Source organism: Myotis lucifugus, unplaced genomic scaffold (assembly GCF_000147115.1).
Source record: "Myotis lucifugus unplaced genomic scaffold, Myoluc2.0 scaffold_414, whole genome shotgun sequence".
In the NCBI taxonomy this organism is placed as follows: domain Eukaryota; kingdom Metazoa; phylum Chordata; class Mammalia; order Chiroptera; family Vespertilionidae; genus Myotis; species Myotis lucifugus.
The window spans coordinates 910,259-929,534 of NW_005871462.1; the positions used below are offsets into that span (position 1 = coordinate 910,259).

The 19,276-nt window shown below is 44.1% G+C and overlaps 1 protein-coding gene across 1 annotated transcript in view; it reads left to right on the forward strand.

The window, feature by feature from the left end:
* Positions 1-4,131: 4,131 nt before the first annotated feature.
* Positions 4,132-19,276, forward strand: part of LOC111823177 (cyclin-Y-like protein 1) — a gene marked incomplete at its 3' end in the record, with an annotated part of 35,080 nt that continues 19,935 nt past the window's right edge. Inside the window, exons 1-6 of the mRNA XM_023743808.1 lie at positions 4,132-4,366; positions 5,454-5,479; positions 13,138-13,173; positions 15,514-15,633; positions 17,156-17,325; positions 18,227-18,368. Coding sequence (XP_023599576.1) covers positions 4,132-4,366; positions 5,454-5,479; positions 13,138-13,173; positions 15,514-15,633; positions 17,156-17,325; positions 18,227-18,368 — 729 coding nt within the window. The remainder of the gene's footprint in view (positions 4,367-5,453; positions 5,480-13,137; positions 13,174-15,513; positions 15,634-17,155; positions 17,326-18,226; positions 18,369-19,276) is intronic.

Genomic DNA, 19,276 nt, shown 5'->3' on the forward strand with positions numbered 1-19,276 from the left:
CCCAGCTGAGAGGGCAGAGCCCTGTTAGCATAATTAAGCTTGGCCTTATGACGCTCCCTAGATCGTTCCTAGGTAGCTAAGGGGCTGTGGGAGATGCAGCAAGTGCTGACAAAACAAGTAAAACTCACAAGAACATTGTAACTATGTTGACCACAACCTTGTTTGTCTCTGACTATAAATAAAGGCTAAGCTTATAGGCAGCATCTTTCTGTGTCCTCATCCAGGCATGGAAGATCCACGAGACCCAGCTGTATTCTCTTTGTCTGGCTTTTCTAAATCCTTCACTGCCCCTCCTCAGGTTTACCCTTGGCCATGCTGGCGCTGCACAGAGCCCCACTGTGTACTCTGCAGTCTATGCATTTCAAGATGAGAGGGCCCTTGGCTTGGCCAGGCCCCAACCCCATGCCAGCTTGTGGAAGCTAGGTCTCTGGAGAGGAGGTCTGCACTGGGAGCTCTGTGTGCCCAGAGGTGCAGAGGCACAGCTGGCCCAGTTCCCCTGCCCAGGCCCTCAGGCCCTGTGGAGCCCCACTGCAGACCAAGAGCTGGGACATGAGAAAGGCCAGCAGCTATAGGACACAAGCGCTGACCTGGCCAGGGTCTCCATCTATCCCTCTATGTGCCTCTCTGTGCTCCCTAAGCTTGGCCCTGCGCTGTGAGGCATTCACTCAGTGTCTGGCTCCAGCACGTTCCAGGCCAAGTTTAGCTCAGCCTCTGATGCCTGCTCGGGAAAGCACTGCATAGCTAAGAAACTAAAAGTCCTGCCCCCTTAGTTTACTCCTGGGCTCTCCTCCAAGACCTGGAACTGACCCTGGAGGGGTCCAGACCACCATTTCTTGACCCACTCCCAACAAAGGTGCTTCTGAGTCAGGCCAAGGTGGGGGTCTCCCTCTCTGGGATGATCCTCGTGTCCTATATTATATGGAAAAGCCTCTCAGATTTGAGCAACAGAAGTCAGGTGACTAGGAAGATGATTTGGTTCTCACCCAGCAGGAAACTCAGTGAGCGCAGAAGGCCTGGGGTGAATAGTTAGCTCAGTTGTTTGGTCTAGAATGGGGCTGGGGTGGGGTACAGACAACCTACAGGGCCCTTTCTTCCACAGTGAGGCCTCCACCTTGGCCCCAGCACCTCACCTCAGCTACAGACTGGGGCCACAGGGGCCTCCCTGGATTCTGGAGGTCATATTTCAGGCCGTCTTTTTTATTTTTAATTTCTTTATTGATTAAAGTATTACATATGTGTCCTTATCCCCCCATTACCCACTGCAGACCCCCCTGCTCATGCCCTCACCCCCTGTTCTCAGTGTCCATTGGTTAGGCTTATATGCATGCATACAAGTCCTTTGGTTGATCTCTCCCCCTTACCCCTCCCCTCCCCTACCTTCCCTCTGAGGTTCAGCGGTCTGATTGATGCTTCTCTGTCTCTGGATCTGTTTTTCTTCATGACTTTATGTTGTTCATTATATTCCATAAATGAGTGAGATCATGTGATATTTATCTTTCTCTGACTGACTTATTTCACTTAGCATAATGCTCTCCAGTTCCATCCATGCTATTGCAAATGGTAAGAATTTCTTCTTTTTTACTGCAGAGTAGTATTCCATTGTGTAGATGTACCACTGTTTTTTAATCCACTCATCTGCTGGTGGGTTCTTAGGCTGTTTCCAAATCTTAGCTATTGTAAATTGTGCTGCTATGAACATAGGGGTGCATATATCCTTTCTGATTGGTGTTTCTGTTTTCTTGGGATATATTCCTAGAAGTGGGATCACTGGGTCAAATGGGAGTTCCATTTTTAGTTTTTTGAGGAAACTCCATACTGTTCTCCACAGTGGCTGCACCCATCTGCAATCATCAGCATTGCACGAGGGTTCCTTTTTCTCCGCATCCTCACCAGCATTTGTCATTTGTTGATTTGTTGATGACAGCCATTCTGACAGGTGTGAGGTGGTACCGCATTGTTGTTTTGATTTGCATCTCTCAGATAATTAGTGACTTTGAGCATGTTTTCAGATGTCTCTTGGTTCAGGCCGTCTTCTGCTCTTTTTTTACCCCAGGCCCAGGGAAACCCACTGTGACCCAGCCTAGAGATGACTGAACCAGGGCCAGCTGGACTGTAAATGCAGGGAACTTAGCCCAGGAGTCCTTCAAGTCCAAGTCAAAATCAGAAAATGCACCAGGAATTATACAGAGTATGGTCTGAAGGTCACATAGAGAAGGGACAGGCTGAGTGTCCCTGCCCAGGACCCTCCTCACTGTGGCTTGGACTGAGCTCCTCCTAACCACTACTCCCCATGCATCCACGGGAACCCAGGGGCAGATAGCAAAGTAGCTAGTTCTGCTGCTCAAGTTTCTTTAGAGAAGACATAGCGAAGGCTGGGCTGAACCTTCCTGTGCCCACAGAGGAACTCCAATGGACCAAGGTGAGATGGAGGCAAAAATCCTTGTGAAACAGCCGTCAGGGGATGAGGACAAAGAAAATTGGTCATGCTCAGAGACAGCCCAGACGGATTCAGCCCCAACACCCCCATCAGCCTCTGCAGTCTCCTTGACCAATGACAATCTCAGATCTACTTGGTTTCCTTGAGGCACAGGGCGCTCACTCATGCCAGTCAGCCCCTGTAAGGTCGGGTGAGCTTTTAAGCTCAAGAAAGTGCTCCTGGAAGGGAGCTAATATCCAACTGCATAGGACAATTCCTGTGGAATTGGTTCTCTCTTTGGGTCCATGAAAAACGTGTCCTCCCTCCGGCCTCAGTGAGGGCACAAGTGTTTCACACATACAGTGTCTGGCACATTGAGGAGACTTAATGTTGAATGAAGGAAAATATATTTTAAAATTTACAACAACAAAAAATTGTTCTTCCTTAACAATTTCCTGACATAATGTCACTACCTCCCATGTTTTACTCCTGCCATTATTTTCTGATAAACATGAGGAAGTGTCTGTGGGGATCCAAGGGATGTGGCCTTGTCTTTGAATAATTGTGTGAACTTGAAAGTGTGGCTTTATTGCTGTGTCTCAACTTCTTTGGTAAAATCTGTAAACTGAGGGTTCTTTTTGGACATTAAAATGAATACCTCTCTTGAAATGGGGTTGGGCAAATGTTAACTATCATTACCATCATCTTCATCAAATTAGGATTGTGGTACCCCTCTTTGAGGTTCTCAATTGTGTATGTGACAATTGAATTTTAACCATTGTTATTGGGGTGGGGGGAGGAAAATCAGGAAATCCTGCCATGAGAGGGAAAACCAGAGGTAGGAAAGCAAACTGGTGAAGCCCTGTGTTGCTGAGCTGGATGGATGGATTGGTTCCTATTTTACTTATGAGGAAGGAGAGGGGTGATGTTCCCTTGAGTCCCATTTAAGACACACGGTCATAGCTCTGTATTGAGAGTAGGACCAGGGCAAGGTGCAGGCAAAAGCTAACATGTAGATGGAGAAGGAGAATTTCGTTACAAAAATGGTCAACAATGAAGGTGTAACTAAGTCCAGAGAGCAATGCATCAGTGAGTCGGCTGTCAGACCTGGTGAAACCCAGGAGCTAATGACACTGGCCTGCTTGCACTTCCCTCAGGAGTGGAGAGCTCCAGGATGCATGCAATGAATGTAAACCCAAGTCTAGGGGAAGGGGTTGTAAATTAAATCCCTGACTTCTTTGTGGGTTCCAGCATGGTGGAACTCTGGGTCTGATTGGTCCCTTGTAACCAGGCAACTGCAGAATGTGTTCTGATTGGCTGGCAGCAGCCAGGACAACAGACTTCAGTTGAGAAGCAACTGTAGAGGGAGAAGGAGCTTTGGCTGTGCTGTCTTCCCACTGTGGTTGTAGCTCTCAGCGCTTGTCGGATCCTGATCCGTTTTCAACAAGTCGTGTTGGTTGCTGTCCTCACAAACGAGTCATCCAGAGAGGTGCAGTTTCGGGGGGTGGCTGGGCCCTGAGCCCCACCTGGGGCCTGGCAGCCCAGAGGCCAAGCAAACAGTGGGTGAGCCCTACCTGCTTGTGCAGTGAAGCCTTGGGGCTGCCTGCAGGCCTAGCCTTCCTTGGGGGGAGGGACTGCTGAGGGTTGTGGGTGGGGGGTGGCGGGGAGCGGGGTGTGAGCGAATCAGCAACACCAGGGAGGAGAGGAGGTGAACCATGGGCAACTCCAAGAGTTGCTGCCTGAAGGCCAGTCCCAGTCCCAGTGCCAGCCCCAAGCTGGATCGGGGCTCCAGGCAGGTTAAGTCCAAGTGTGAGTCTGAGGTTCATGAGGCGGCTGCTAGGGACACAAGGGCAGTAGAAACAGTGCCTGCTACCCCGAAGTCTGAGTCAACTTCCAGAGCCCTCAAGCGCCACCACCTGAAGAACATCAGCGCCCCGGCGACGCCCAAAGGTAAGAGGCAGCAATTCCCTTCTGCTCTTTGGGGTACCTCTGTTCTCCACTGCCCCCACAGTCCCCTGGGAGGGACTCACTGCCTGGGGCTCCTTCCAGCTGGAGCCAGCTTTCCTAGGGATGGGCACCTGGTCCCCCACCCCTGCTGCTTTCCCCCTTGTGGCCAGATGTTTCCCTCTTTACTACCTGAGCAGCAAGGTAGCATTTTGACTCTCCTGCTTGCCTGCTGACCTTCCTCAATGCTTTGTTCAATTGAGTTTACCTGCTGGAAATGCCACACGTGAGCAGGCGTTTCAGTTGATTAGGACAGAAGTACAAGGAATGAGGGTTCCATTGTATTTGCAGTAATGCCACACAATAAAGCATGGGGTGTCTTGTGTGTGTGTTTTTCTTGTTTTAAGCTAATCGCTTTTGGTTAGGATTGCTGTGTTTCTCAGTTGCTTCCAGAGCCATGGGTGCCTCACAGTAGAGTGGAGACAGTAAAGGAAAAGCTACGCCCAACAAACTTTGCAACACAGGCCAGGGCTACTAAGGCAGCACTCATTTTAAAATGTACATTTAAATAGGTTACTTTCCATTGGTTTTTGGTGAGGTATTTTAGTTGATTACCAATAAGTGGTTCTGGACATTTCCAGGGAAGCTCATGAGCCTGGGGACTAGTGCCTGGCCAGAAACTGGTTCTCAGAGCGTCAACTCTTAGATCCTGGTGGTTCAAGTGAGGTGGTTATAAATGTTCAATCAGGTGCCACTACTGGGTAGAGGTTCAGATATGCTACAGGCAAACTTTTTCATCAGCTTCGTTTCTCACCTGGTCTGAATGGATTTGCCCTTTTCTTCTGTACATGGAGAGCCTTCATTTGTACCAAATATAGGTGATACGTTAGGTCAAAAAGCAACACTAGGTTTTTAGATTTTACTTTAGGGTGCTCATCTTTCCAGGTATTCCAAATTATAAATTTTGTTGTAAAGTATTTAAAATGAAATAAAATTTTGCTCTTTTTGTATGTGGTAGTTTTTCAGATATCAGCCACTGTTATTTTCTATGGCATTTGTATCAGAATTGATCAGTTAATTTGTTTTTTCTTAGAACAAGACAAGAGGAAGAACAATGATGTAAGTAAAAGTTGAAGAGTTAAGTAAGAAATTAATAGTTTGATATAAAATTGTCTGCTGTGATTCCTACAAACTATAATGGGTGGATACCAATAGCATGGACCTCATTTGTAGGTGTTCTCAACCTCCTCTATTTTCCTAATTATTCTAGATTGAAGGAGAATTTATTCCTTCAAATAGTGATACTTTTCAAAAAAATATGGTCTGGAACTTCTGATTGATAAGGAAAAAGTGGCTTTGCAATGAAACCATTAAAACAAGCAAAATGGTGTTTTATACAATATATGGATCTTTCTGATTATAGGCTACTGGCAATGTTAAAATGCTCTGTATTTTAAAAGGCATCAAGTAGATTATTCCCCTGCCCAATCTCTTGTGCATTTGTGGGGGATGCTGATGGGGAAGTATGACAGCATGAAGAACGCTATTTTCTATGAAATGAGGAAGGATGGCTCATCTGAATTAGTTTTTAAAAACAACAAAACCAAGCATATTAGTTATTAGTATTTTCTGATATTCAAAAATGCTATTGTTATTCTCAATTATTTACAATGATTAGTTATTGGCCTTATTTTAAGGAAGAGAATTGTCAAAACATAGTTCAGGCTATGTCAGTATTTGATTATTGCTGAATTGTTGGGCTCTTTGCAAATCATTGGATACTTCTCAAAACAATGGATACTGCTACAGTGTGTTAAGGATAGTGTTTTCTCTAAAGGTTCTCAAACATTTTATTGTCACCTCTCCAGTACCACTGCAGATAAATTCTAAATTGTATGTGCAGTAAGGTTTATCTCCCAGATGTAAATGATTTAAAAAACTTGTTTCCCTAGCTGTTTTGGCTCAGTGGATACAGCATCGGCCTGCAGACTGAGGGGTCCCAGGTTTGATTCCGGCCAAGGGCACATGCTAGGGTTGCAGGCTCAATCCCCAGTGAGGGGCGTGCAGGAGGCAGCCAATCAAAGATTCTCACTCATCATTGATTTTTCTAGCTCTCTATTCCTCTATCTTCCTCTCTGAAATAAACAAAAATATATTAAAAAAAAAAAACTTGTCAAGTCCTCGAGCTGCTAATCTATCCCAGGTTCTGTGCTCAGCAGCTGGAGGCAGGAGAGAAGTCCGAGTCCTCCCTTTCCTAGAGAAGCTTAGGTTTCTATGAGAGGGGCACCCTGTAGGCAGTTGATGCCATGTGACAAGTGGGCACTCAGATGTGGGCGTGTGCAGGAGAGAGGTTGGGTGGTGTGGCTGCTGGTGAGGGTATCCTGGAGGTAGATGGGGAGGAGTTGAGCTTGCTGGACAAGGAAGAAGAGGCCTTGTAAGCAGAGAGAGCAGCTGAGTGAGGCAGGATGGGGGTGAGTGTCAGATGACCAAGAGAACAGAATTAACAACATGTAGAAATGAATGGAAACTATTCTCTGGGGTTCTCACTTGAGAAATGTAACGATAGTCTTCCTTAAACATCAAGTGAGAGCTGAATTTTGAAAGCTGTTTTATCTGGTTTTTGGGAAAGTGAGGCTCAGAGAGACCTGTGGCCCCCAGCTTGTTAGCAAATGGGCAGCCCTGGCCCACACACACCTCTGACCAAACATGCATGTTTGTCTCTTTGAATTAATATTCATTATTGGCTTTCATTTACTGCAATAAAATGGTCATGAATTTTTATTATTTAATGCATTGCATTTAAGTGTAATAAATGAACAGGAGAAATAGGAAATCTTAGCTACGTTTGCTCTCTTAAGGAAGAAAAACACTGAAGTCTAATTCTGAATGTTTTACACTATTATAAAGGGCATGTTTAATAGGGGTTTGGCAGGTTTGATGATAGGTACTTGTGAAAGGGAATATTTTATAAGCCATTCCTCAAATCTCGTCTGTGGAAGTTAGATTATCTACTGGGTTTACATATAGCCGCACATGATAATACACTCAAGCAGTTCATGGACTGTAAGAAAAACCTTAATGCTTAATTGTTTGACATTTTAACCAAGAGATAAAACAGACACTTTTATAGGTTCAGCATACGTACTGTGACATCTGCCTCTCTTTCCCTCTACGTCAGGAGTGTCCAGGACGCCTTACTAAAGGATATGGGTCGTGTCCCACAGTGTTTCTCTCTGACGATGCCATCAGGCAGCCGGACTTTAAAACCACCATCCGAGCGTGAGTACCACTAGGTTGCCGCAGGCTGAGTGACAGACCCCCGTCTGCTGAGAGCATCCTACTGACCCATCGTCTCAGCCACTGTGTTGTCCTTCTCAGTAACCAGGTTAAGAAACTGGTGTCTATTATTTATTAATGTCAAGGACCTAAATATATAATTTCAATTTCCGTGTAACCATTAGAGTGGATGGAAGAAGGGAAAACCAGTTAGCAAATATGAAATCCCCCCAAAATATTGTGTGTGTTTGTTCTGTTTTCAAGGCATTTTTGACCATAATGGAAAGGAGAAGTGCTTTTTATTGGGTGTTTCTATTAAAACGTATTTCTTTATGGGACATGGCCTTAAAAGAGTACACAGCACTTTGGAAGCTATTCTTACAAGAAGGAATAGTTTCTCCCCCACTGGCACCAGAGTGTGTCTGCATTACAAGTTAATTGGATTTTGTCAGATTTTCCCATCATACATTTTTCTACACTATGTCTGTATTAAAATTTACTTTTCCTTCCTACCCCCAAAGTGGGATGTATCACATCAGTCTTTAAGGAACAACTTTTCAAGCTAATTCCTTTGTAGGTAAAATTTGTGCAACTGAAATTTTAATTTAGTAGATATATAAAATTTAATTATATATGTATACATATGTATAACTATATCTTCAAGAAACTGCAGCTTGTGGCCTGGTGCACGAAATTCCTGCACATTAAAAGGAGATTAATTAGAGGGAATATTTTAATATTGCTATTTGCCCTTTCTCTATAATAGAAGTGTCAGAGATGAAAGAAAATTAGTAAAATGTATATGAAAATCTTCCTCCTGTCAGAGTCAGGGGCGCACCACAGGACCCAGAGTCAAGTCCCTACCCACCCACGTGCGCCTCAAAATCGAGTGAGATCCAGACCCGGCCGCCCCCAACCCCATTGGGCTAGGGCCAGACCCTGCCAGTCCCACCCTTGTCAAGCCCCGCTTGGCGGAGAGTGCAGCCTCAGGTCCCCTGCATGGCACTGGGGCGAGGGGTGCAGCCTGAGGTCCCCCAGCCCAGGCTGGAGTGGGGGGGCATGCCTTGAGGTCCCCTGCCAAGATCCACGGGGGCGAGGGGAGGGTCGCAGCCTCAGGTCCCTGCTGATTGCTCAGTAAGGCTCTTTAGGGGAACTCGGCTTCCATTGTGGGTGTAGTCATCTTTGTGGTGCTGACAGTCAATTTGCATATTCCTTTCTAATATACAGGCGATATATAACAAAAGAAAAAAGTGAAAGAAGTAATTTTTGGAAACATAGCCATAGACAGGTTTATACTTAAGCAACCATGAACAGTGTTATGATGATGAAAAGTGTTTATTAGTTGCCCCATAACCTACCATGGGAGATGAACTTTAAAAACACCCTAAGATGAAAACTCTAAGCTTATTTAAGAGAGAAAATGCATATTCTGTCCAGCTTCCTGGCTCCCATGGGGTTGTCCAAGGTACATTCTCAGTGTCTAGAACAGCCGTGGGCAAACTACGGCCCGCGGGCCGGATCCGGCCCATTTGAAATGAATAAAACTAAAAAAAAAAAAAAGACTGAACCCTTTTATGTAATGATGTTTACTTTGAATTTATATTTGTTCACACAAACACTCCATCCATGCTTTTGTTCCGGCCCTCAGGTCCAGTTTAAGAACCCATTGTGGCCCTCGAGTCAAAAAGTTTGCCCACCCCTGGCCTAGAAAATGATAGCTGATTCTCCAGAACACAGTTTTATTTTTTTTTTATTTTTTTTTAAATATATTTTATTGATTTTTTACAGAGAGGAAGGGAGAGGGATAGAGAGTTAGAAACATCGATCAGCTGCCTCCTGCACACTCCCTACTGGGGATGTGCCCGCAACCAAGGTACATGCCCTTGACCGGAATCGAACCCGGGACCCTTGAGTCCGCAGGCCGACGCTCTATCCACTGAGCCAAACCGGTTACGGCCGGAACACAGTTTTAGAAATGCTCCCTGATAGTATTAGTATATTCACCTTTAATTGTATTTTCAGCCTGAAAAAGATAATTAGCTTTAAAATGTCATTTTCCTAATGTGCCATCTTTTTGCTAATTAAATTATTAGTAACTTCTACTTTAGTTAAAAAACAGCAAGTTCACAATTATAATAATATAACTTTCTTCTCTCACTTATAACAGTAGTTGAGATCACATTGTGTTTCAGCAAAAGCTGAGCCCCATCTCTCTCTCAACTCCTGAGCTTTGGGACCTATTGAGGAATCACTGAATGTTTGTATTCAGCCAACACTAAATCCTGGAGTAAAGAATAGCACCACTCAACTTTGGATGCATTCTGTAGCTTCTTTTGAATCCAAAAGATTCTGATGTTACAGAATACTTCAAACGTACTTGTAAAGGTTAGCCTTGCTCAGACAAGTAGGTTTCATGCTTCTTTCTCCAAATCAGTCTAATTCAGGAAGTACAGTAAGTTTCCATTTACTGTCCTCCCTTTTGAAAATGGTCATTCAGAGCCTCACCCGCCCGCTTCTGCTGCAATTAGACTTTTTCCTTGGGATGGACCCTGGATTTCAGCAGGATGCATGGAGAGGCAAACGCTTCATGCAAATTAGCATCACATCATAATTTGGCCTCAGAATGGAAACAGTTTGGACTTCTTCTTTTTTTTTTTAAGCTATGTGGCCAAACTTCTTGATAGTAAAATACAAGGAAAACAGGTGGTGGGCGGCGATCTAAAGTAAAGCCCTGTTAGGACTCAGGACCAGCTCTGCAAAGCACTTTCACAGCAGGCTGAAGGCTGTCTGACCAATGCAGTGTGAAAGGCAGTCTGAGTGAATTCTTGACTAATGTCTACGACATGGTACAATGCTCAGGTGTTCTTGCCACTGGATAGTCTTCAATAAAAACTTAATTGCATTTCTTTTAGTCTCTTAAAGAAGTCCTAGTCTTAACTAAGCATTGATAGAAACTCTCAAAATGGTGACATGGGGTGGGGTGTTGCTCAGCCCCCGCCCAGCTCTGGGGATGCCCTGCTGTTTGTAAGTAGTTCCCAGCCTCTGATGATGCCATTTGCCTTCCATTTCCATCTTCAAGAACTTGAACCAGCATCTTATTAATCCTTTAAGCCAGTGGTTCTCAACCTTCCTAATGCCGCGACCCTTTAATACAGTTCCTCATGTTGTGGTGACCCCCAACATAAAATTACTTTTGTTGCTTCTTCATAACTGTAATTTTGCTACTGTTATGAATTATAATGTAAATATCTGATATGCAGGATGTATTTTCATTGGTACAAATTGAACATAATTAAAGCATAGTGATTAATCACAACAACAATATGTAATTATATATGTGTTTTCTGGTGGTGTTAAGTGACCCCTGTGAAAGGGTTGTTCGAGCCCCAAAGGGGTCACGACCCACAGGTTGAGAACCGCTGCTTTAAACTGTGGGGAGAATCTTCCAGTTCTTACACTCAGATATGCATCCCTTTTATTAAAAACAAACAAACAAACAGTGCTAATAGCAGGCAGTGTGTTTAAACTGCTTTGCAAATATGATGTAGGTATGAATGTCTTTTAGGAGGAAAAACTCAGCCCTTTGGGGCAGGGATGTTTCTTTATTTATGTTAATCAAGGGGAAGGGATTAGCTAGGCGCACAAAATGACTTGGGGTTTTGTTTGGTTGGTTTTTTCTTTTAGAAAGTAAAGGACTCACAGGCAAGACCTGTTCTTCTCTCCTCTGTGAGCTGAACCCATGATCCAGTACAAGGAATTTGCAGGAGTTGATCCCTTCAGAATGCGCATGACTTGCCCAAGGAATCTGAGAAATGACGCAAATGAGTTCCCCTACTTTAGAGTAGTCATTCAATCTAAATACATCAATCCTAACTTTTTTATTCTCGGATGTGATTGATGATGTGTATATTCTTACATTTTCTTCTAACGGGCATATGTATCTTTGTGGACATTTTGGAGAGAGCTTTTTCTTGGACTCTCCCATTTATAAACCTTTCTACGCTTTTATGGTGCGGTTCCCTGCTTTTCACAGATTGCTGAGACGAATGTATTTCTGCTTTTTTCTTATGGTAGGATGACAGCAAAAATAGCTCACTGAGTTGTCAGTTTTACCAGTTAGATAAGACACTTTCTTTATTACAGTTTCAGGGACGATCTTTTCAGGCTATTTCTCAGTTATTCTAAGGGCCAGATTTTGTAAAATGTCCATCAGGAATGTCCGTCTCAGACGCCCTTTGTGTAGCCTAGGCCTTAGGCATCCCCGCGCAGGAATGTCCCTGTTCCCAGGGCAACCGTCGCCATGGACCGACTCTCCACATGCTTCTCAGAGGTTTGGCTTCTGTTGATGACTGGTTCTTTCTCACTGTCCACTCTGTGGACTGCTTGGTTCTGTCATAGCCCCTTTGCGTTTGGTGACCTGGCAGATTCTCTCTTCCATAGCAGCTCACCTTCTCCTGGCCCCTTCTATGGAGCCAGGTTTCCAATCACAGTCAAGTGGAAACAAAATTATTAAACTCAGTTCTCCTCTTCCAAAAAAAAAAGAAAGAGAAAGAAAGAAAGAAAGAAAGAAGGAAAGAAAGAAAGAAAGAAAGAAAGAAAGAAAGAAAGAAAGAAAGAAAGAAAAAAGAAAGAAAATGGTCATTCAGTAGATTCACTATTGGTGAAGTAAGGGTTTACTGAGAAAATTCATAGAGCTGATTGAGTTTTAAGAATGATTTTCAAAAATGTGCATCATGGTACATTGTTCCCAATGGGGTGCAGTCTTTACTAGAATCACTTATACAACTTTTCTAAAAATGTTTGTCTTTAAATACATGCATTTCACCACCACCCCCAACAGTCTCTCAATGTCACAACCTTTGACAAGCTGCGGAAAACTGTGAGGCATGATTACATTTAATCTACTTTGGAAGTAAATGTTATTAATATTACACTGTGAAGCAATGCGATGCGTTGTTAGCATTGCTTGTGTCAGGATAACCAAATCTACTGATGTTTTGGGCTCTTACACTTGCTACTCAATTTCCTAATAATTATGTCAAAGTGATGTTAAACTTTTTTTGGTACAGAGCATTTTATTTAATTGTAGGAAAATAATGGAAATGTGTTTGTAGGTAGATAGCGAAATAAATCAACTGAAACGCAGGACCCACAACTTTTTTAAAAGCACAACTACTGTATGGCTTAAATTTAAGTATGTGCACAAATACATATAACATGTACAGGATGAAAGGTCCTATGAGTACAAGGGCAAATGATGGGAGTGTGTACTAACATGTCCAGGGTGGGGCCAAAGTAGGTGTACAGTCTCGAGTATGTGAAATTGCAAAATAGCTAAAACAAGGGGCAAAGTGCCCATATGATACTGATGGGAATGACGATTTCAAGACCACTGGGCAGCTGGGATGGTCTTCCCGCTCCCCCCGCTCCCGACCCATTAACAATTGTCCTCAAACCTAACATAATAAAACCAATTGTTACAATTCTTTTTTCTTCCACAGCATGACTTTGTCCATACATTACATCATAAAGACCAGGTGAGTTTTAAAACCTGTATTGTTATTCTAGCTAGTACATGTATAACATATCAAATTGAGTGTTAGGTAGTAGCTGTAGTCATTTTTGAAGCAAGCTGTAAAGTGCTTTTTATTATATTATGAGAGGCCGGGTGCACAAATCGTGCACAGGTAGGGTCCAGCCGGCCGGCCCCAATCAGGGCCAGTTGGGCTGGGCCGGCCACGGGAGAGACCCCAGGTGGTTGGCGGGCCAGCCCTGCCCCCTGGTCAAACTCTAGTTGAACTCCTGGTCGAGGGAACAATTTGCATGTGACCCTTTTATTATATAGGATTAAAGTGAATGAATTGTTTTTGTCCTAAGACCCATAACACTTGAGTTATTGAGGATCCCAAAGAGTATTTGTTTATGTGGGTTATTTGATATTTACTGTATTAGAAATTAAAATGGAGCTTTAAAAAATAAATCCACTGTATGTTTAAACAGTTTTTACAGTGTTACTGTAATTCTGAGCTCGATAATTCTTTGTTGTGGCAGATTGTCTTGCCCACTACAGGGTATAATATAAAAGACAATATGAAAAATAATTATTTTCTGCACCAAAATTTGAGTGGACATGTATCATTAATCTACATTTTTGAAAATTTTTTAAATGTCTGGCTTAATAGAAGACACCTGATTCTCATGGCTATTCTGTCTTCAATCATTTGCCATTATTTCAGTCATCTTAATCCTTTGCTTTGAAGAAGTATTAGGAAGACCCAGCCTCATGTAGCTATCTCTATCTCTCTCCCTTCCTCTCTGTAAAAAATCAATAAAATATAAAAAAAGAATGTAATACAGGAAAATAACAAGTGGAAAAACAGGAAATAAACATGAATGTCATATCCACATGAATTAAAATTCTAAACACATTGTAGCCCAGCACTACTGCTTTATAAAGTGTTCTTGTGTGTTCCAGTGTGAGCTGGAGGGATGGAAATACATTTGGTTTACCAGCATTGCCTGTCAGGGAGGGTCAGTGGTTTTGAAGGCAACGCTAGCTGGTCATTGCAGAAAACATTGCACAGGGTTTGATGTCCTGAGTAAAAAGAAGTCAGGAAACCCTCTTAGAGTCAGTTTGTCAAACTGCTTTGTTGAAAGTTAAGCTTCGCCCTGAACCCCCTCTCACTCCTAGATGATGTGTTACTGAGATACTAACATTTCCTGAGTAAGGTTTTTACATGCATCTTCTTGTTTCATAGAGTTGGAAATAAATCGTTCGATATTTTCAATGAGAGAAAGCACCCCTTCAGAGTAAGTGTCAGTTTTATTGAGGTTCTATTTGTCTCTCATACTGTGTGTTTATTTCATACTGATCTGCTTTGAAATGAATTATAAGAAGAAAATGACTCCCTCCAGCTTCAAGTCAAAACATCTTCTTTTCAGTCTTCTTCCCACTGCATGTTGTCTCTAATGGTTTTACAAAGGGAGTCCTGTGTAAGGGCCACGTCAGTAAGAACTGAGCCACAGCTTTGTATAGTCAGGGAGCTAAAGTGAGTAAATGTGCCCCAAATGAGTAAGTGTATCGTTCTTAAAGAAAAATTTCAGGAGCAACATACAATATAAACGTCTGTAAATAGACCTACAAGGTATGTTAAGACTCTTTGAAAAAACTGAGACAGCTACTTAAATTTTAAACCAATTAAAATGAGAGGAATTTCCTACTTCCCTCCTCTGAAGCTCTGCAGCGACAGGTAGCTGGTGCCTCCTGTGGAGCACGGCACAGCCAGAGTCTCAGGGTCACAGGAACATGAACATGTGTTTTCAGAGCTGGTTGCAGAGAAGAGTGACATGGGGGTCAACATGCCTGTGAGCCTACACATGGTTTACATTTCGGTAGACTTCTGTAGAGGAGGGAATGGGAGACATATAACTGTATGCAGGTTGTGCCTGTATCAGTAACTGTAACTGGTGAGTATAGAATCAGTGTTGTTTAAGATCATAGTTTATACTTCAAAGACTAAAAGAGCCCTAGCTGGTTTTGCTCAATGGATAGAGCATCGGCCTGTGGACTAAAGGTCCTGGGTTGGATTCTGGTCAAAACCACATGCCTGGGTTGAGGGCCTCATCCCCCAGTAGGGCGTGTGCAGGAGGCAGCTGATCAATGATTCTCTCTCATTATTGATGTTTCTACCTCGCTCTCCTTCTCCCTTCCTCTCTGAAATAAAAAAAAGTGTCATTATTTTTTAAAAAGTCTAAAAGACATGTCACCTAATCAAAATTATTTTAGGGACAGGTGGGCAAAGTAGGAGCTGCTAGCATGAGAGTTTTTATGTATTTTCCTTCAGTGGGTACTTATGTTGCCTTTTTTCTCTTTTCAGCACGAAATAATTACAACGGACCACTTTCTGCGTGACCCTGAACTGAAGAGTGTGTACAGATTTGTCTGTACTCTTTTCAGTGCTGAACACCTCACGGCTGAATATGCGATTGTGACCTTGGTAAGACAGCTCTTCCAGAGGCTGCTTCTCTGTCCTGGGCTCAGGCGATGGTCTGCTTTGCACATCAAAGCAGATTCCTGACATGATCCTCAGAACTTTATTAAGAGAAGCTATGAAGGGGAGTAAGCCACACACAGTGGAGCTAAATAATCGTTGGGATTGAAAGTGTTACCATTGCTGTATCCATCACAAACAATTGCTATTAAAGACATGAGGGGAGATTTCAGTTTCTTCCCCCAACTCCCCACCCAACCCCAAGAGCTTATATTCTAGTGAGGAAGACATAGGTAGTTTTTTAATGAGTGTTTTTAAAGAGATGAACACTTCAGGTGGTGTGAGCACCAAGAAGATAAAGCAGGATGAAGTGATGAGGTGACCACAGGGGTTGACTCATTTCGGCAGAAAGGTCAGAGGAGCCTCTATAAAGAGGAAACATTGGAACCGTGACCTGGCTGAGCTGAGGAAGATGAGCTCTGGCATTGTGGGCAGGGGCTGAGGCACGCTGCTGAGACGGGCACAGGGTTTGAGTGTTCAGGGAACAGTGCGGTGTGGCCGTGTGGTCAGAGTGTGGGATGAGGAAAGAAGATGAGGTCACACACGGGCAGTATCCTATCTCATAGGCCTGGAGGCTTGCAGGCCGTGGGAAGAAGTTACATTAGATTTGCCTGATGGGAAACCTTCCGCAGACATTGAGTTGGGGGTGAAGTGCTCTTAAGGAAAGAGGCTACTCTGGCTCCTGGGGAGAAGAGACTGTTGTTGGAAGTCCGAGTGGAGGCAGTAAAGTCAGGAGTCAGTGAGAGTCATACAGGTGAGAGGTGCCCAATGCACTGGAAAGCGCTCAGGTTCCCACGGAGAAGGGGAGGCAAGACTTGCTAGCAGATGGGAGCAGGCTGGCTCAAGTGGAGGTTTGTGGTCCCAGCAACTAGGCAAGTGGCCGTGCCCTCTATGCTGTTAGGGAGGGCTGGGGAGTGGGCAGTGCAGATGAAGACCTCTGTTTGTATTGCGAAGGCTCTGAGGCCCTTAGCAATAGCCGTTTCAGTGCAGTGACAGCGCCGGGGGCAGACTGAAGTGGTGAAAGAGAGAATGGGATGGCCTCTGGCTTTGGCTGGCCCAGCAGTGTCTGTAGAACGTAAGGATAGAAGGAATTTCACCCTTGCCAGGTGGCTCAGTGGATAGTGCAGTAGCCCGCACACCAAAGGGTCACGGGTTTGATTCCTGGTCAAGGGCCCCCACCTGGATTGCAAGTTTGATTCCCCTCCCCAAACAGGCAAGTGTGTGGGGGGGGGGGGGCAGCTAATCGATGTCTCTCTCATATAGATGTTTTTCTCTCTGTGAATCTCTCTCTCTCCCCCACCTCTCTTCCTTCCACTCTTTCTAAGAATCAATGAAAAAATATCCTCCCATGAGAATTAACAAAGAAAAAAAAAGAATTTCAAAAATGGATTAAATCTGTCATTTCTAACACTTCAAATCAAGCATTTACACTGAGCTAAAGTGAAAGACCAGTGCTCTACTTTTACAGATTTTCATGGAAAGGCTTTTGGACTGTTCAAACATTGACATAACTCCCATTAACTGGAGAAGAATACTTCTGGGATCTGCCCTTCTTGCCTATGAGTATTGGGGCAAACAGGCTCTGTGGGGCAGGGACTACTGCCAGCTCATCAACAACATCATTACCGTCGATGATATGTGAGCTCTGCTCCCAAATTTCTTTTCCCACTTTATTGAACTCACCCCTTTGGGCAGGCTCCCCTCTGCTCGGGCCGGGGCAGGGGTGCTGAGCAGGGCAGGACACACCCCACGTGGGAGAACACGGGTGGAGTCTGATCCGTGCCCGTCGGAGGTCCAGTCCTAACGGGGCTTAGTCCAGCCAGGTCATCTATGTTTCCTGTTTCTGCTTTTCATAGTTTAAAAAGTGCAGCCTGTCCTGTCAGGAGGAATAAGGTGAACAGAAACTTCCCTTTTGTCCTCTGCTGTTGGTCCCATGCACTGGGTGGGGGATGGGTCCCCTTTCCTTCAAATGTGGCTGATTTAATTAATTAACTAATTAATTAATTAATACTTGAGGAATCCTTGTTGCCTCAAGAGTGTTGCCCCCTCAGATAGTAGTGGTGGCTTCCCATGGGTCCCTTCACGGCGGTGGTGATGTGCTCACTTCATTTGTTGGTACTTCTCTACTTCCACAAGCCCCTGCCTGTGATGGGCCTGGTGAAAATGCCTGCAAGTTGGTTAGGGTCCAGGAGCAGCATACATCACTCCTTTCATCTGAACACTACAGCGGGCCCTGGTCAGTGAGCCAGGAGCACGAATCCACAGCCGCACTCAAGGGACTCTGAGCCCCCAAGTCAGCAGCAGGAGAGCAAAAGGGGGTGGTCACCCCTTCACACTCCTCCCAACTCCAAGTGCTGGGATGCAGGAGGGACCTCAAGAGCTGCACCTGGTTTGATGGTTAGAGTCTTAGTACAGCTGGGTAACCTTTACGTGTTTCAAAACACAATTTAGAGTCATCCTTGTAGCGCAGAGTGACATTTTTGAAGGTAGCCCAGATGACTAAAACGTTCTGTGTCGGTTTTGTCTCCTCCTCCCCTAGGAATAAGATAGAAATAGATTTTTTACGTTTAATTCGGTTTAATATTCAGATCACTGGCAGAGTGTATGCCAGATATTACTTTGAACTTCTAATGATAGCCGAGAAATACAATGTGCACGATCTATTTGAACCTTTTTGCCAAGTAGAGCACAGAACCCAGAGGTAAGGCGTGGAATCACTAAGTGGGGTTTTCTGTCTGTCACCTAAGCCAATATCTGTTGATAAATTCTGTGAAACAATGATTAGGAAAATGAAAAGCTTTATAAAATTAATACATTAAATAAGAGCTTTTTAACTCTTTCACATCATATGTCATTTTTTTTCACTGTTGCAACTCCTCTTCTACTATGGTGCTGTTCTCAGAATGTCCACAAGAGAGCATTAGTGCAACTCCTCCCTTACTAGGGTGCTGTATTCAGAATGTGCACAAGAGGGCACTATTGCATTTAATCCCTTATTAGGGTGCTGTTGTCAGTATGTACAAAAGACAGCACTATTGCAATACCTCCCTGCAAGGGCTAGAGCTCTCTAGGTCAATTATTTGGGTTTTCTTTTCAGACTGGCATAATTGATTACTAGGGTGCTATTCTGAGAATGTCCACAGGAGGGCCCTATTGCAACACCTCCTGTATTAGGGTGCTGTACTCAGAATGTGCACAAGAGGGCACTGTTGCAACTAACCTATTACTATGGTGCGATTCTAGAGGCACTATTACAACACCTCCCTCCAAGATCTAGAGCACTTGAGGTGTATCCTTTGGGTTTTCTTTTCAGACTGGCAGAATTCATTACTAGGGTGCTGTTCTCAGAATTTCCACAAGAGGGTATATTTCAACTGCCCTGCAGGGCAAGAGCCCTCTAGAACTGTCATTTGGGTTTTCTTTTCAGGCTGGCACAATTGATGACTAGGTTGCTGTTCTAAGGATGTCCACAAGAGGGAACTATTGCAACACCTCCCTTACTAGGGTGCTGCTCTCAGAATGTCCAGAAGAGGCACCATTGAAACCCCTCCCTGCAGGGCAGGAACCTTCTAGGTCTCTCAGTCGGGTT